Here is a 14837-nt window from a genome sequence, read left to right as displayed (position 1 = left end):
GACTTGAAAGTCTGTTAACTCGACAGTTAGCAGTTGTACATCCTTTCACTGATGATGTTGAGGACTTGGTAGTATCACTTTAGCAGCATAATATAGCTGTAAGGTTTCACTTGTTTGAACTGTATGAGCAAGTGAAAACAAGCACTGTAACTTATCAAAATGAAAATGATACAAAATGTAAATTAACCAGCCATCCAAATAATATTATTGCCCCCAAAATCTATCCAAATGATCTGAATAATGCAACATAGTGTTACTGAATTTTATCTCTGCTCACAAGCCTGGTACATGTCACTGTAACATACTTGTTATGTGTATCCACAGGCAGAACAATAAACTGCATCTCTTTGATAAAATTATGAATACAGACAATTTGTCAGGCTTGAACTTTACAGAATGCTTGTGTTTTTTGTTTAAATGCTTTTCATTGTTACTAAGTTAAACTTATAGACCCGCTCGTTGTTAAAAAAAGAAGAAGTTTGTGTCAGCCTGTTTGGCCCATAGCATGCGTACATATTGCATATATATTTTCCTATATAAATACATTTTATACCAATACAACAAGCTGGAAAAAACATTCAGTGAAACAATCAGTGACATTTAACAGTCATTGTATAACAATGCCAATGGTGTAGAAAGGCAGCAAACACACGTGCACACGCACGCGTGCATGCACACACGTAAAATTAATTATAAGGGAACATGGTGAGGAGAAACAACACCTGAAGGTGTAGCTGAGACTAAGTCATGTTTGTGGTAAATAATTAGATGTACACAAAACAGTCTCACATGTGCAAACCTGCTAGACTCCTGGAAAAGGTAAGAAACATGGAAATAACAGTCAAAATGAAGGCAGAGGTTCGGTGATCTACATTCAGGCATGCACTTGGTCTTGGTTTTTTTTTGTTTTCAATGAAAAATTATAATAAATAAAAACAATTATGTCCCCTGCCCACTTTCACAAACCTTTGAGTTTCCACTGAGCATCCAGGTACTGAGAAATCAGCCACTATGACAGCCTTAGCAAACCCAGCACCGCTTGGCATACAAACATTATATAAAATGTACATATACAATGTATATATGTAATTTTTTTCTATCCACATTTCAAATATATTTGTAACTGTATATGCTTTGAATGCAAAAGATTTGATAAGGAATATATGAGGATTATATGCAGCTGTCCAAAGTTTGGAGACCAAACCCCAAATCCATTTTTCGAAAGAAGCTCCATCACATACAGAGAAAGTTGCTCTCTCCTCATACACAGATTATTGTCTTCATTGAGAGAAGTCCACGTTCCACACTGGGAAACACACGGGGTTCCTTCTGACCACAAACAAATCTGCATTTTCTTTCTCCTCTGTTTTAACCTGACAGATTTACATCAGGATTTTCATTATTTTTGTCAAGCAAATGCTAACCAGATTCTAATACATGCATCTCTGAATGGTGTTTTTCATTTGTTTACTTGCTGAAAGATCATGTCTCGCGAGTTCATTTGGAAACTGTAAAAAAAGGGAAAGAGAAGAAGTATGTCACACACTTATGATTGCAGCAAAAGTAAATGTAACACACACACAGATGTTGGCAAACTTGAAAACAGGAAACACATCTGAAGCATGTCATTCTTTCTGTCTGTAAACAAGATCGCTTGAAAAGTTTTGGATTCTGATTTTGATAAAACTTTGAGTGTAGAGGGGCCTTATCTTCAAGGTCAACTTAACGATTTATTGGTTGAAAATTGACAAAAAAGCCTTATAACCTAGAAACTATGGGATGTGTTGTCAACATATAGAAAGTACCTTATAAGAATTTAAAATTTTTCACGTTTGACCTCTGACCTCTCCTTCAAGATTGATATAAAAGACAAAAAAGTGACAATAATGTAATCAATGTAAACATCTGTCATGCTACTCTTATCTCATTTTTACTGCACTACAAACTTCTTAACGTATGTTTAAAAAGAACAAAGTAAACAAAATGAGTTAACAGGACCACTCTGCCGAGAGACTGAGCTGCTTTGGCAGATGTTTCTTGGACTGCCCTTCTGAATAGATAGTTCCTCCTACAGCTACACTTTAAACCTCAATCGAAATCTCGGTGCAGCACACTCGACACCATCATGATAACATCACTGTCCTCAAAAATTTGTCCTGCTTGATTCAATTAATGTACCTGAAACTGAGACGTAGACTGTGATCATGACCACGCCCAAGACAATGGAGGAGATACTGAGCAGACGAGCCAGTTTACCCAGCCTCCTGGCCCCGTCTATATCCCCCGCCTGGAGACTGTTTCTGGACTGGGGACACACAAAAGCAGCAAGACTATTAAACAAATGTAATATATTAGGTAGTAGACCAAACAGAACATTTTTAGGAAGATCTGTCGAACCAGCCAAACCAAGGATACACTTGGGGTGGAGATTTTCATCTACATATTTATGAGTTCTTGGATAAAGCTAGAGATGCAAACAGTGATGTAGCAGGAACCCTGTAAAGTATTATTTGTAATTAGTCCAGTTCTTCCTCTTTTACTTTATTTTGTTTGTGTAGGAAAAACCATAAGACCAAGCAGCACGAAAACTTCGTGACTGCCCCAAACCTGAGTTACTGCACCTGCACCTGAAGCACTCCAAATTGTTTGATTATTATCAATTATGAACACCCTGAAACTACTGAACTAATCATCCTGGATCAGTCAGGCTCATCAATGGATTTTGCTGATCTTGTGTAATGTGATTTAACATTTAAAAAAAGAAATAGATGATTAAAAAAAAACCTTTATTAACTCATGAACATACACAAGTCTTCACACACATTGAGTGTAAGGTGTGAAATTCAAGATACATATACACCATTGCTCACTGAGCTTATGTACTAAAGTGCAATGCTTTTCCCATTTATGGGTGAAACAAATGTGAAAAGGTCTTGAAAAAATTACTTACAAAATGTCCAGATTTGTACATATTTTACACTGAAGACATAGAACACCCGCATGTTCTCCAGAGCTGTTTTTTCTTTCGGCATATACACTGAAGCGCTGAGGTGTACCAATAATTATTCACACTCTAACCTGTGGCTCTTTGAAAAGTCTAACCCTCAAAGGTTTTCATGGGGACAATGTAGTTAGGCAGCATCAAATGGTAGTCTGTAGAATGACTTTGGACACCAAGAACAAGTAGAAGTGAGTTGAGACAAGCTCTGGGTGGTGGGGAAAAGTTACTGGTGTTTGGGGTATCTTCTGGGCAGACGACACAGGACAAAGAGACTTGGTGGTGGAAAGAGGAAGTGCAAGAAAACACTCAAAGGTTAGTGAAGAAACAGTGGGATAGTCAGGAAGATGAATAAAGTGCACAGAGTACTGGAGGCTAATAATATAAAAAAGAGAGGTGGAAAAGCCAAAGGAAAGCAGGCAGGGGTCTCTGTGGACTCTGTGGAGCCTGGAGAGGTGGAGGTATGCTCTGGAGAGAAAAGGAATGAAAGTCAGTAGTAGCAAACAGAATACGTGTGTGTGAATGAGAGAGTGGCAGGTGGAAAGATGAAAATGTAAAGAGTATCAAAAGTCAAAGGGAAAGTTTACAAGATGGTAGTGAGACCTGCTGTGACATGTGGTTTGGAGATGGTGGCACTGACAAAGAGACCATGATGGACAGGGTTAGAAATGATTATGTCAGAGTGACGTCTCACAGTGCTTTGGAAACAATGTTAGAGGCAAAGCTGTGATGGTTTTGACATGTGCAGAGAAGGGATCGTGGCTTTACTGGACAAATGATGAAGTTCCTGGCAGGAGGAAAATACTGAAGCAGCTCTCCAAGAGTTACACTTTAAAACATTTATCATATAGTTAATCAATACTTATTTTAAAAAGAAATTGATAAACATGCAGCGCAGTAATGTTGACTTGTGAAATGCAGAGAGTACTTTGTTTCAACTGTAAACGGTCAAATCTCATGCCGGCAGATTGGGACTGACGGAAGAATGTGACTTGCAGAGCCAATTGGATGGAGTCGGTGAGTGCAGCAGTATGAAGGGGTTGTATATCATTTTAATGCTGAACGTATATTGCTTTGCTTGTACACTGCAGATACGGAGACAGAGTGATTCATGCGTATGTGTGAAAGGCGTGATGGATGGGAATTCTCAGCCTTCTGCATTGCTTTTATGTGAGTCACCCCAAAGATCAAATCTCCCGTTACTGATGTCTCAGGCTTTTCATTGGATTGGCAGGGTTTTTTTTAACAGTGTATGTTTTTATTTTGTGAAAGGGAGTCCACACAAAGGAACACTGCTCTTCACAGTATTGCAGCATGTACATGCACACATCAAATAAAAAATCTTATGTTGCTGTTTTTCATTTATTTAGTCATAAAACAAAATTTCATTGTGTGTGTGTTTTGGCTATAGTTTACATATATCACTCCAAGTATTTGCTCTATAACTTAACAAATGTCACTTGAGCACTAGAGCAACTAAACAATCTGATCAAGCTGATCAACCTGAATGCAGATGGCGTTTAAATACTTCAGCAGGTGTTCAAGATGAGTCTTTTCAAAGCAGAGGTGAAAACAGAAATTGGACCTCTCACCAAAACTTATCTGGTATTAGAAGAAAGAAAGTGCTGCCCTACTGTTCGAAGACTAAAATACATATAAGCTCTACACAGGTTGGAGTTACAGATATGAAAATATGAAAAGTTAAAAAACAAAAACGAAACAAAGAAATTCATCAGTTTGACAGTTTAACTACACTATCATATTCCTCAAAAGATTTTTCCCCATTTTACATATGAAAGTTCAAATGCTTTAAATATAAACGGCATTGTGTGTATGAAAGTGTTAATAAAATAAATATAATTAACACTGACTGAAATTAAAAGCATTTTAATCAGAATTAAAAGTAAGCGGTGATTTCCAGGTAGAAGAAGGATCATGACTCAGTCCATGTGTGGCTGCAGCAATGAAACCTGCCTACACCTGAGTTTAGCAGTGATTGAGAACTTCATGCTTCATAAGAGAATTTCAGGAAGTAATACACTCTTCTTAATTTCACATTACCCTCACAATTTAGTTTGAAATCATGCTATGGTGTCTCTGTTTTCTTGCTTCATTCAGTCACTGAATACTGAAGAAATAGTTTTGGGGCTTAGGTGGAAACTGCCTCAAATTCAGATTGAATTACAGAGTATTTCCCCTGATTACTAACTTGTTACTCCATCCTCTCACTCCCGTGAGATGCTCTGCCTCCAGGCTGTCTGGTAGTAAGATACTACTGTGCACTAGTGCACGTGGGTTTGGGACAGTGCAACCTTAGGGTAGAGTGGAAAACTACTTTTAAATATGGCATTCATCTCTTCTTTTAATAATGCCTGATATTTGGGAAATAATAACAACAACCGAGCTCATGACATACTTTCAAAGCAGAATGTCTTCACATTCTTGCATGATAAAGGATTTCACCTGCCCAGTACATAATGAACTCAATATTAAGAAGATGAGGAAGTGGTACTAGGCATGGGTGGAATATGAATATTTTTGATTATTAAAGATGCAGGAAAAAAAAGAGAAATAAATTAAATACACAGCGCTTAACAAATTATTAGGCCAAAACAGCTCTGGTAATTATGAAAATATGTTTTTCTTAGTTGTAGATGCAAAGATAAAATGCACTGATGGTAGTTTTTTTTAGATCTTTCTGAGAAAAGCTCATGTCTGCTTTTAAGGAGGACCTTGGGACCATGTGATGAAAAATGTACATTTTTCAGAATTTTACATTGACAAATATTCTTCTTACCCCTTCAAACTTGAATCGTTAAATAATTGCCAATAAATGGAGAATTTATTGAACCTCCTGACATTTATAAAAATATTAAATTTGCAATAATTTGCAAAAAACAAACAAAGTTGAGCAAATATGATAGCTACACCTGGCAAAGAATTACTTCTTAAAAGTGTATTATCCAATATATTTGTATTTTTTAGAAAAAAAAAATCACAGTGAAAATGTTGAAGTCTCAAAAACTGTATGTATCAAATATAATACACTAGTCGTTACGGGGTTAAATTACTGACTGATTTGCTCGCACAGTTTATCGCAGCTTCACAAACGCCTCCCAATTTTTAATTCTAAAAGGCTCAAACCCAACTTTTGACAGATGCTGCACTGCAATTAAAACAAAGATATTTCAATATAATGCAATTGCCTTAAAACAGTCACCTAATGTAATGTACTCCTATATACTGCATGGTAAGAAACGTAATCACAAAAACTATTTAACTAAATTTGATCAAATGTAAATATCTACTACATGTAATGTCTCATCCCACAATCCAGGCTCATGACAGTAAAACAGAAACATTACTTTTTTACTCTCACTCACTTCCTCACTCACTCACAGGGACACACTCCATCTTCTTGCTCTGAGGACTGCAATGTGAAGCTGTGGTGCAAAGTCCCGCTCGAGCCTGTATTGATCTTTTCTCATAGAGAAAAGCAGCATCAGCACCTTAAATCAATGGAAGTCCCTTTCAGAAAACACAGTCTATTTGGCCAGCTTGGAGAGAAACCATCAATGGTGAATGGAGGTGATTTTAAAAGATGATATTTTACTTGCATAATGATAATAAGAAAGTAAAAAGAAACAAAGCAAAGCAATGTCAGCACTCTCATTTGGACCTAGTCTTGTTGGATGTTACCTTTGAGACCTGCGAGAGGTTTTCATTTGTGTTTGTGAATATCTGTGTGTAGTGAAAGGGAGGCACCCTTTGCTTCACTGAATCACGCCTGTATTGATTCACAGCACGACTACGGGTCATATTTGTTTTCAGAATGGGAAATTCTACCCTGATTGTAGTGTTCATTGTGCTACCTTTGTACACACACACGCACACCCGTTCTCTCTAATGTGTTCAAATGTTCAGCAGACAAGTGTGGGTGGTAGTAAGTCAGTAAGTGCTTCTTTTCTCACTTGCCATTAATAATGGAGAACCAACAGCAGCCATGGTGGAACGCAGAAGTGTACAGTGGGAGGATGTTTTCTTCTATGAGCAAATCTGTCGATTTTCAGGTTTATACATTATATCTTTCAAAACTTTTAGATTATATTCATTTCATTGCTTAAATTTTTATTTTTAAACTGTACTTAACTTTTTTTTTAAGTTCAAAGATGACAATCATTTATAATTTAGTAGTGACAGAAATTTTTAATCCCCAAATGAATTTGTACAAGGCTTTTGCGGGTTTTTTTTGTTTTGGTATGTTAAGTTAAATCACATTGGTCCGGTGAGGGATAAAAAACATCGCAGTCTCTCGGAAGCGGCTAGCAAGGCTTTTAGACTTTTTACAGAAAATGTCCATTAAAATTTCAAACCACCCATGCGACCAAATGATCAAACCTTCCAGAGCTATGATGGCACAATACCTATTCTAACTATAAAATGCATTGTAGCTGATGGTTACATACGATCTTACTTGTGTTTATATATTTGCTTGTGAATTCAAACAAACTAACAGAGTGCTAATGCTTTAAAAGACTAGACCATCATAGTATAAACCTTTATCCATTGGCAGATCATTTATAAGTGAACCACTGCCAGGCATATTTAAATAACTCAGAGTCAGGTTTCATCATTTAGTTCATAGCACAGTGCACTATCATCGGGATAATGTATGCTATTATTAGCAATCTGTTTGTTAAACCAAACACAGTTTATCGATATACAATGCAACTACAGAAACAAAACAGAAATGGGCTATTTGTTCTAAAAAAGGGCAAACACTAAGAAACGCTTTCACCACAGGTGAGATTTCTAAAGCAAAGAGTTGTCTAGTTACACCGCTGTCATTATCTAATATGATGCAAATCACACAATGAAAAGTAGGTTTAGCATCTGTTACTTAGCAATTGGAATGCACAGCTTAAGCTGGTGCAAATGCCATTATTATAACTTTTTTTTGCAGGTAGTTAATCACAAATTAATGTGCTGAAGCGATTTCTGTTGCATTTGTCCAGATTTTGCTACTAAAATGTGGAATAGGTGTTATGTTTTACTGAAACATTTGTAAGCTCACATGCAAATACGACATATAAGGACAATATGAAGGTCCATTGAAAATATTTGGGTGTTGGCTGCCTTTTATTCCATTGTCTGTCAAGATGATCCCACACTGCTTCAGGAGTGTTGCAGTTGGGACTGTAGGGGAAGGTCAGTCCATGACTGATAGAGTTCCAATGTGTGTTTTTCTGTCCAGGTATGATTTTACTGCACTGGAAGTGTTTGCGACCGTTGTCATGCTGAAAAGTGAAGCTATTACCAATCAGATGATTTGCAGATGGTATTGCATTAGGTATCAACATCTGATGGCACTTTTCTGTGTTTACAATTGTATCAATTAAGCACCTTGAGGCAACAGTTGTTGTCGTTTATATAAATAAAACTAAATGTAATCAATTTTGTCAAGATTTCCAACATCACTGGCTGATAGGCAGCTCCAAACCATGACAGAACCTCCGCCATGTTTTACAGATGGCTGTAGACACTCACTGTCGTATCTCTCTCCTGACCTCTTCTGTACATCCCGATTTCACATTTGGATTCACCACTCCACTCCACTGTTACCATTGATTTTTCAGTCCAGTTTTTGTACAATTTGGCATACCTCAGCCTTTTATCCCAGTATCCCTTCATTAACAATGCCTTCTTGCCAGAAGAAGACAGTCATTTCCACTGAGACCATCTCGTGAGTCTTCAGTGAACATCTGGGCCTTCAGATCAACTGGAGGGCCAGATGCATCTCTCAGGTCCTGTCAGGCTGGATCTTTTCCCCTATTAAGGACATGGCATTCAGATAACTTTTATCTTCTGAAGATTCTTATTCTTTTGTCCTCCACTTCAAAATACAATTTATGTGTGTTGTAGCAGGCTGCTAGTAACAAAGTGCCTGAAGATACAGTTCTTTGCGTAGAGACAACACTGGGTCATCCCCTAACTTATCATGTCTTTTTATGTTTGAATGAGTCATAGGTCAGTGTTAAGTGGCCTAACAAAAACATTCCTCTGAATATAGTGAGGTAGAAGCACTGGAATGAAAATGAATGGAAAAACACCTAAAGAAACTTCTGGACCTTCTGGAAGGCTGGAGAACTATCATACGAGAAAGTCTTGTTCTTTGGAGGCAAAATAGAAAGAAAAGAGGGGTGGCTCAGGATTTCTGTACAATATTGTAAATAAAATGTCACAATATTATAATTAAAACAAGTGAAGATGCATTCATTTTTAATATTAAATCATCGAGTAGTGGGATTTGAAGATTTTAAAAGCTCCTATATTATCAAAAAAGCCACTCATATAGCTAGTGGCCCTTACGCTGGTAAGTGCTCTGTACTATACTTGTACTCAAAATATGACTTTCTATGCATCCAGTTTTAATATTCATTGGATGATCACATTGTAGCATTCATTGATTTAAAATGATAAATGAGTTGTAGCAGACGGGCTTTTCTTTTTTCTCTGTAACACTCTGATGAGCTCACATTGGGTAAGAACAGTGTAAAATGCTCTCTGATGGTGACTGCAGCACTTGACTGCTAATAAGATCTCATTTACCTACACACACACACACACACACACACACACACACACACAAAGCCATCCCGCCAGTGCAGCATTGTGAGACCATATTTTACAGGCAAATCTGCAGCACATGCAGTAATGCTCCTGCAGTTTGGGCATTCCCATTACTGGGATAGGCTAGTGCGCACTGTAAAAACCTATTACCCCAACCTCTCCAGTAACCATAATTGACTGCGTATCTTCCGCGTTTGCCAGCCGCAAGCCCTTCCCACCAAGCATCTGTCAGAGATCTTTGGCGGCAGCCAGCTGGAAGTTGGCTTTTATGTGTTCCTACTGCTGAAAGTAGTGGGAGATGATGATGGATGTAACTGTTCCTGCTGTTAGCAATGCACCATCTACAGTGTGGAAAGATGCTGACTCTTTTACAAGGGTAAATGGGACCAACACAGATGGATATTTTTACCTGTTTAAGCGATTAAAAGATGGATATACATCTTATTTAATGTTTGCACTGTCTACATACACAAAAATGTGTATTTACTTAAATTCTGTGATATAGTTTATGTTTTGCATAATAGCAGAATCTACTGAAGTCTGCATTTACAGTTAGACACAGGCAATTACACGAGTTTTGATTGTATTTAAAGCTGGAGCTGGAGACAGGTGTGTGATCTAAAAACATAACACCTGGATATTTTTGTATCCACTCCTATATTTGCGTTTCTTTCCAGTTTTGTTTGAGGTTTGAAAGATTCTTGTGGTAAATATTTGGGTCTGTTGCAGCTCAGTTTTGTGTCGAACAGGCTGGAATACTGTGGATTTGTCAAAGCTTTGTTGCTTGAATCTGCTGCTAAAAACAGCTGTATTTCTGAAGAACTAAAGCAATGAGCTGAAACAGGCTTAAATGCCACTTAGAGCTACGGGACAGTGCCACAGATACTGCTGCTTATCACTCTGATCACATTACACAGCCATGTTTGAGCCATTGCTTAGCTACAAATGTTGATTGCGTACTATACTTATAAAACAAAAGCTATATGGTTTACATCAGGTTTTAATTGAATACACAGCACACAGCACAGTTAATGTTACATAATAGCACGACTGTTAAGCACAAACCCTCTTGGCATGAAATGAAGTCTGAATCCAGATCACTGGAAGCTAAAGGCTCATCAATAATGCAACTGACCACCAACGGTGGCATTTCATATCAGGCTACCCCTTAAGATGGTCTTTTTTGATCTTTCTGTCTTTCTGTGAATGGATTTCTAAAGTCTGTTCAGCTTCCTCTGACACCTACCCATTGATACCATTTTAAAAACCGCTCTTTTTTTTATTTGACTTTCCAGCAATATCCATTTCACAGTGGATGATGAGTAGCGAATATTGGCACTTAGCACTAATCTGGCACTCCAAAGCTGTATCGTGTGGTATCAACCACATTACTTTTGATTCATCTGCTCACAAGCGAGCATTGTACACCTCTGTTTTTCCTGTTCTGACTCACTCGCACTTATCTGACTGTGCTATCTGATTCAGCTTCTTCTAATCAAGTGATAGGAACTACTTTATGGCTATTTGCTGTCTCTCTCACGCCCATCTGCCCTTGTAGCGAATGATGTTTTGATCTTCTTTGGGAGGCCCATATCCCCTTTCCTTACCCCCCAGGAAAGAGAGAGGATGTTGATCGCTGCTACTGAGCTGGCTAACTGCTGCAATCTGCCCTCTGCAGAGAAACTAAATTGACTTCTCTCGCCTTCTATTGAGTTAGTGGCCAGCTCCAGTTTCTTCCTCCTTCGCTTTTCTTTCTTCTGCCCTCTGTGAAAACCTCCCTCTGCCACACTTTCTCTCTCTCTCTCTCTCTCTCTCTCACACACACACACACACACACAGACACACACACACACACACCCTCTCTCTCGATGCCATTAGCCAGCAACCGACTTGTGAATGTCAGTGGGTTCGTGATGATGGCTCAGGGAAGTACAGGCTGTCTTGTGGATACCGTCTGATATTCCCCTTGGTGTGTAGTCCCCGCAAGAGTAATATTACAGAACTAATGGCTTACTGCATTTCCTCTGCTTTGTTTCTCTGTAGATCTGAGAATTGGCTACAGGACAGTGTCAGAAGTAAAGTGCGCTGAAAAACACAAATGGCTTGAAACTAAGGAGCCGTCAGCCACCAGGAGTTAAAATCGTGACACAGGGAAGTTACGACTGATGGCGCTAAAAGAGTTCTGCTAGAATGGTTCCAGATACTTACTGCAAAGGTCCGTCATAGGCTGTTTGTGTCTGTGCTGCTCAGGAACAGCAGTTTGCCTTTCTCTACACTTACAATGCAGAACACATTAGATATTATAATGGCTAACAGCACACTTTGCTCAGCTCTATTGTGGCTGTTACAGAGCTTGAAGAGCCTATATACATACGATTTGTAGTTTACAAGCCTTTTTTCTTATTTTAGATGTTTTATTGTAAATGTGGAAAAGAGGAAAAATATAGTAAATATAGCTGTTGTAATTAAGGCAGGAATTTGATACAGTTTCAACATATTGGTAGAGAAGAATATATACATACATAAAATTTTTGACCTTCACACTATGTTCTGTTTATGTATTACTTTATTTCAAAAGTTGTGTGTGTATATCACATGGAGGCAAATTTACATACGTGATTTAAAGATACCAAGCTTTTTGAAATGGTCACTTTGCCCCCCACCCCCCCCACCCCCCCACCCCAGTCCAGCAGGAAGTCCAGTGTAAACAGTCGACTTCCTGCTGATTGCCAGACAAATTATGTGAATGATGCCATTTTTAAATAAACACAAGCATCTTTCTTTGCATTATGCATTATGCACTTTTATAAGCTCATATGTGGAGCACACACTGGTACTGATGTATCTTTGAGAGATATAGACATAGTATTGTGTAAAAAACTATACTAAAAAGCAGAGCCTCAAACAACAGCTCCACCATCTTCGCTCCAGACCTCACTGCAGAGGGAGACAGCAGGAAAGTGCATCCTCAGCATCACAGATCAGTTACATGTGCTGCGTTTTGGAATGCGGCCCATACAAAGACCACATGGTCTATCTGCAAAAACACAACATTTTATTTACAATTCTGTAATGCCATATCTATATCTGACTGAAGTAGCTTTAGTGTCTTAGCTGCACCCTTAAATTTCCTGTGAAGGGATACATCAAGTATCAGCCCCTCTGAAGCAGACCATCTGGCAGCAGAGTGGAAGCAGCCAGCGTGAGATCATTTAAAGCCTCAGCAATAGTGAAAGATAATGAGGCACTGAGTGATCTGTGTGTATATGTCAGTTTTTCACATACATTTGCACTTCTGTTATTTATATATATATTTTCAAAAATTTAAAACCTTTAAGTGTAAAAGTGTCAGAAACTCTTTTAAATTGTCATCCAAGCTCTGCTAAATGGTCTTTCTGTCTAAAATTAATACTCGGATGACCATTCACCCAAACGCAAATGTGGTTCTTAGTTAGGGATAATAGCCATACTTTAAAAAAAAAAAAAAAAAAGCTTCCTTTTTATATCAAAAGGCTGTAAAGGTAAAGGGCATTCTCAAATATAAAGTGAACCTTAACTGCAAGAAGCAGTGATGGAATCTCAAGCACCCAGTCCTCTTTTGTTCCAAGATCTTAATTTACTTAGCCTAATAGCACTGTCCCGTCATGGGCACCAGCAATAACATATTTAGGGGTTTTAACACTGTTGATGAGGCAACAAGATGCTCACCATGATGGAGTACACCAGTGCCACGATGCTGATGGGCCAAACGGGGCAAATGCAGGAGATGATGACCAGGATGAGGTAATCCCGGGGCTTCGGGGTCTCCTGGACTGCGTTGCCGGTGGAGGAGCGGCTCAGACTCGCCTTGGAAGGGGAGAGAGGGGCGGAGGCGGCCAGCTGCCCGGTGGAGCCCGATCTCACGGAGACGCTGTGGCCGTTCTCCTCGGCTTCCAGACCCTTGTCGCTGCCCACGTTGACCGTGAAGGAAGTGGACATGTTCATCTGGTTCCCTCCAGGCTCAGTGGTCACTGCAAGTAGTTTCTCAGTTTCCTGGAAGTCTGGCGGCGGAGCGCCTCCTCCGCCCTCACCCAAACTGGATTTCTGGAAGTTGGCATCCGTGTTGATCGCCATGTTCACCTCTCAGTTAGAAAGATATATTTATATATTTATAAATTTTTGAAAATAAATATCTGTTAAAATGTCTTACGATTGATTACAAAACAGTGAATGACGGCACTTTGACCAGTCAAATTTTATTTTTTACAACAAATCTCTAAAGCTGAGATCAACTTTGATAATGAAGAAGCTGACACGCCGAGGTGCGGTGGATGGCTTCAAATTAGATTATCTGAAAGGCGGAGAGATTTGATGGAAAAACTTCCTAAGAGCAACGAATAAAATCAGATGAAAGGAGCCTGACTCCTGTAAACATCATTTTCCTCCTTCGATCACTTGTCTTGTGTTCACACCCGACACTTGAGTCATTTCAAAAGGAGCTCACAGCACAAACCGTCCCTCCTCTTTGACACATCCAGATCAGTGAGAGGAGCTTCTGTCACCCATGCAAATCTAGATCCAGTCCCACCACTTGAACCTGTGTTTGTCTGTTCTTGCAGAAGTAGCTTCAAGGGTTTCCTTCTCCTTTCATAAAAAAGAAAGATCAAGGTGAGACGTGATTTTCGAAGCAGACCCCTCCAAAATCAGACACTTTCTCCTCCTCTGTCTCCAGGAACACAGCCACTGCACTCTACTTGGGACCAGTGTCATGTCAACGCATTTAAACAGGGCACTTCCGGCGACGATGCACAAAATAAAACTCGAGCGTTCTCAACAAAAAGCCAGTAAGGGAAAATAAACGAGTTCATCCTAACTGGTTGTACTGGCATCATATAGTTTTTTTTTTACTACGTCAGTAACAGACAAAAAACTTTTTTTGTCTTTTGTTTTTTGCACACACAGTACTGTGCAAAAGTCTTGAGCCACCCCTAAGACTTTCATTAGCCCACATATCTGTGGAAAAATAGAAAACAGGTGCAGCAATTTACTGAAACCTGCAAACATAAATGAAAGAACAGTAGATATGGAAAAAATATAGTTTACACAACCTAATGGGAATGAAAGTCAATATTTGGCATGATCACCTTCATCCTTCAACACAGCCTGAACTCTTTCTGGAAAGCTTTCTTATAATATCTTTAAGTAGTCTCCTTTGAATCCTGGATGGCTT

The 14837-nt window shown here is 38.8% G+C and overlaps 1 protein-coding gene across 1 annotated transcript in view; it reads right to left on the bottom strand.

The window, feature by feature from the left end:
• Positions 1-14358, bottom strand: part of trarg1a (trafficking regulator of GLUT4 (SLC2A4) 1a) — a 14813-nt gene extending 455 nt beyond the window's left edge. Inside the window, exons 1-3 of the mRNA XM_006802047.3 lie at positions 13337-14358; positions 2179-2305; positions 1-1508 (exon numbers count right to left, since the gene is read on the bottom strand). The exon at positions 1-1508 is cut by the window's left edge and continues 455 nt beyond it. Coding sequence (XP_006802110.1) covers positions 1498-1508; positions 2179-2305; positions 13337-13741 — 543 coding nt within the window. The 5' untranslated portion in view covers positions 13742-14358 and the 3' untranslated portion in view covers positions 1-1497. The remainder of the gene's footprint in view (positions 1509-2178; positions 2306-13336) is intronic.
• Positions 14359-14837: the final 479 nt, after the last annotated feature.

The sequence above is a fragment of the Neolamprologus brichardi genome, chromosome 14 (assembly GCF_056152115.1).
Source record: "Neolamprologus brichardi isolate AB-2024 chromosome 14, ASM5615211v1, whole genome shotgun sequence".
In the NCBI taxonomy this organism is placed as follows: domain Eukaryota; kingdom Metazoa; phylum Chordata; class Actinopteri; order Cichliformes; family Cichlidae; genus Neolamprologus; species Neolamprologus brichardi.
Note: the sequence above shows the minus strand (reverse complement) of the source record. Positions and strands in the feature narration are given on the sequence as shown.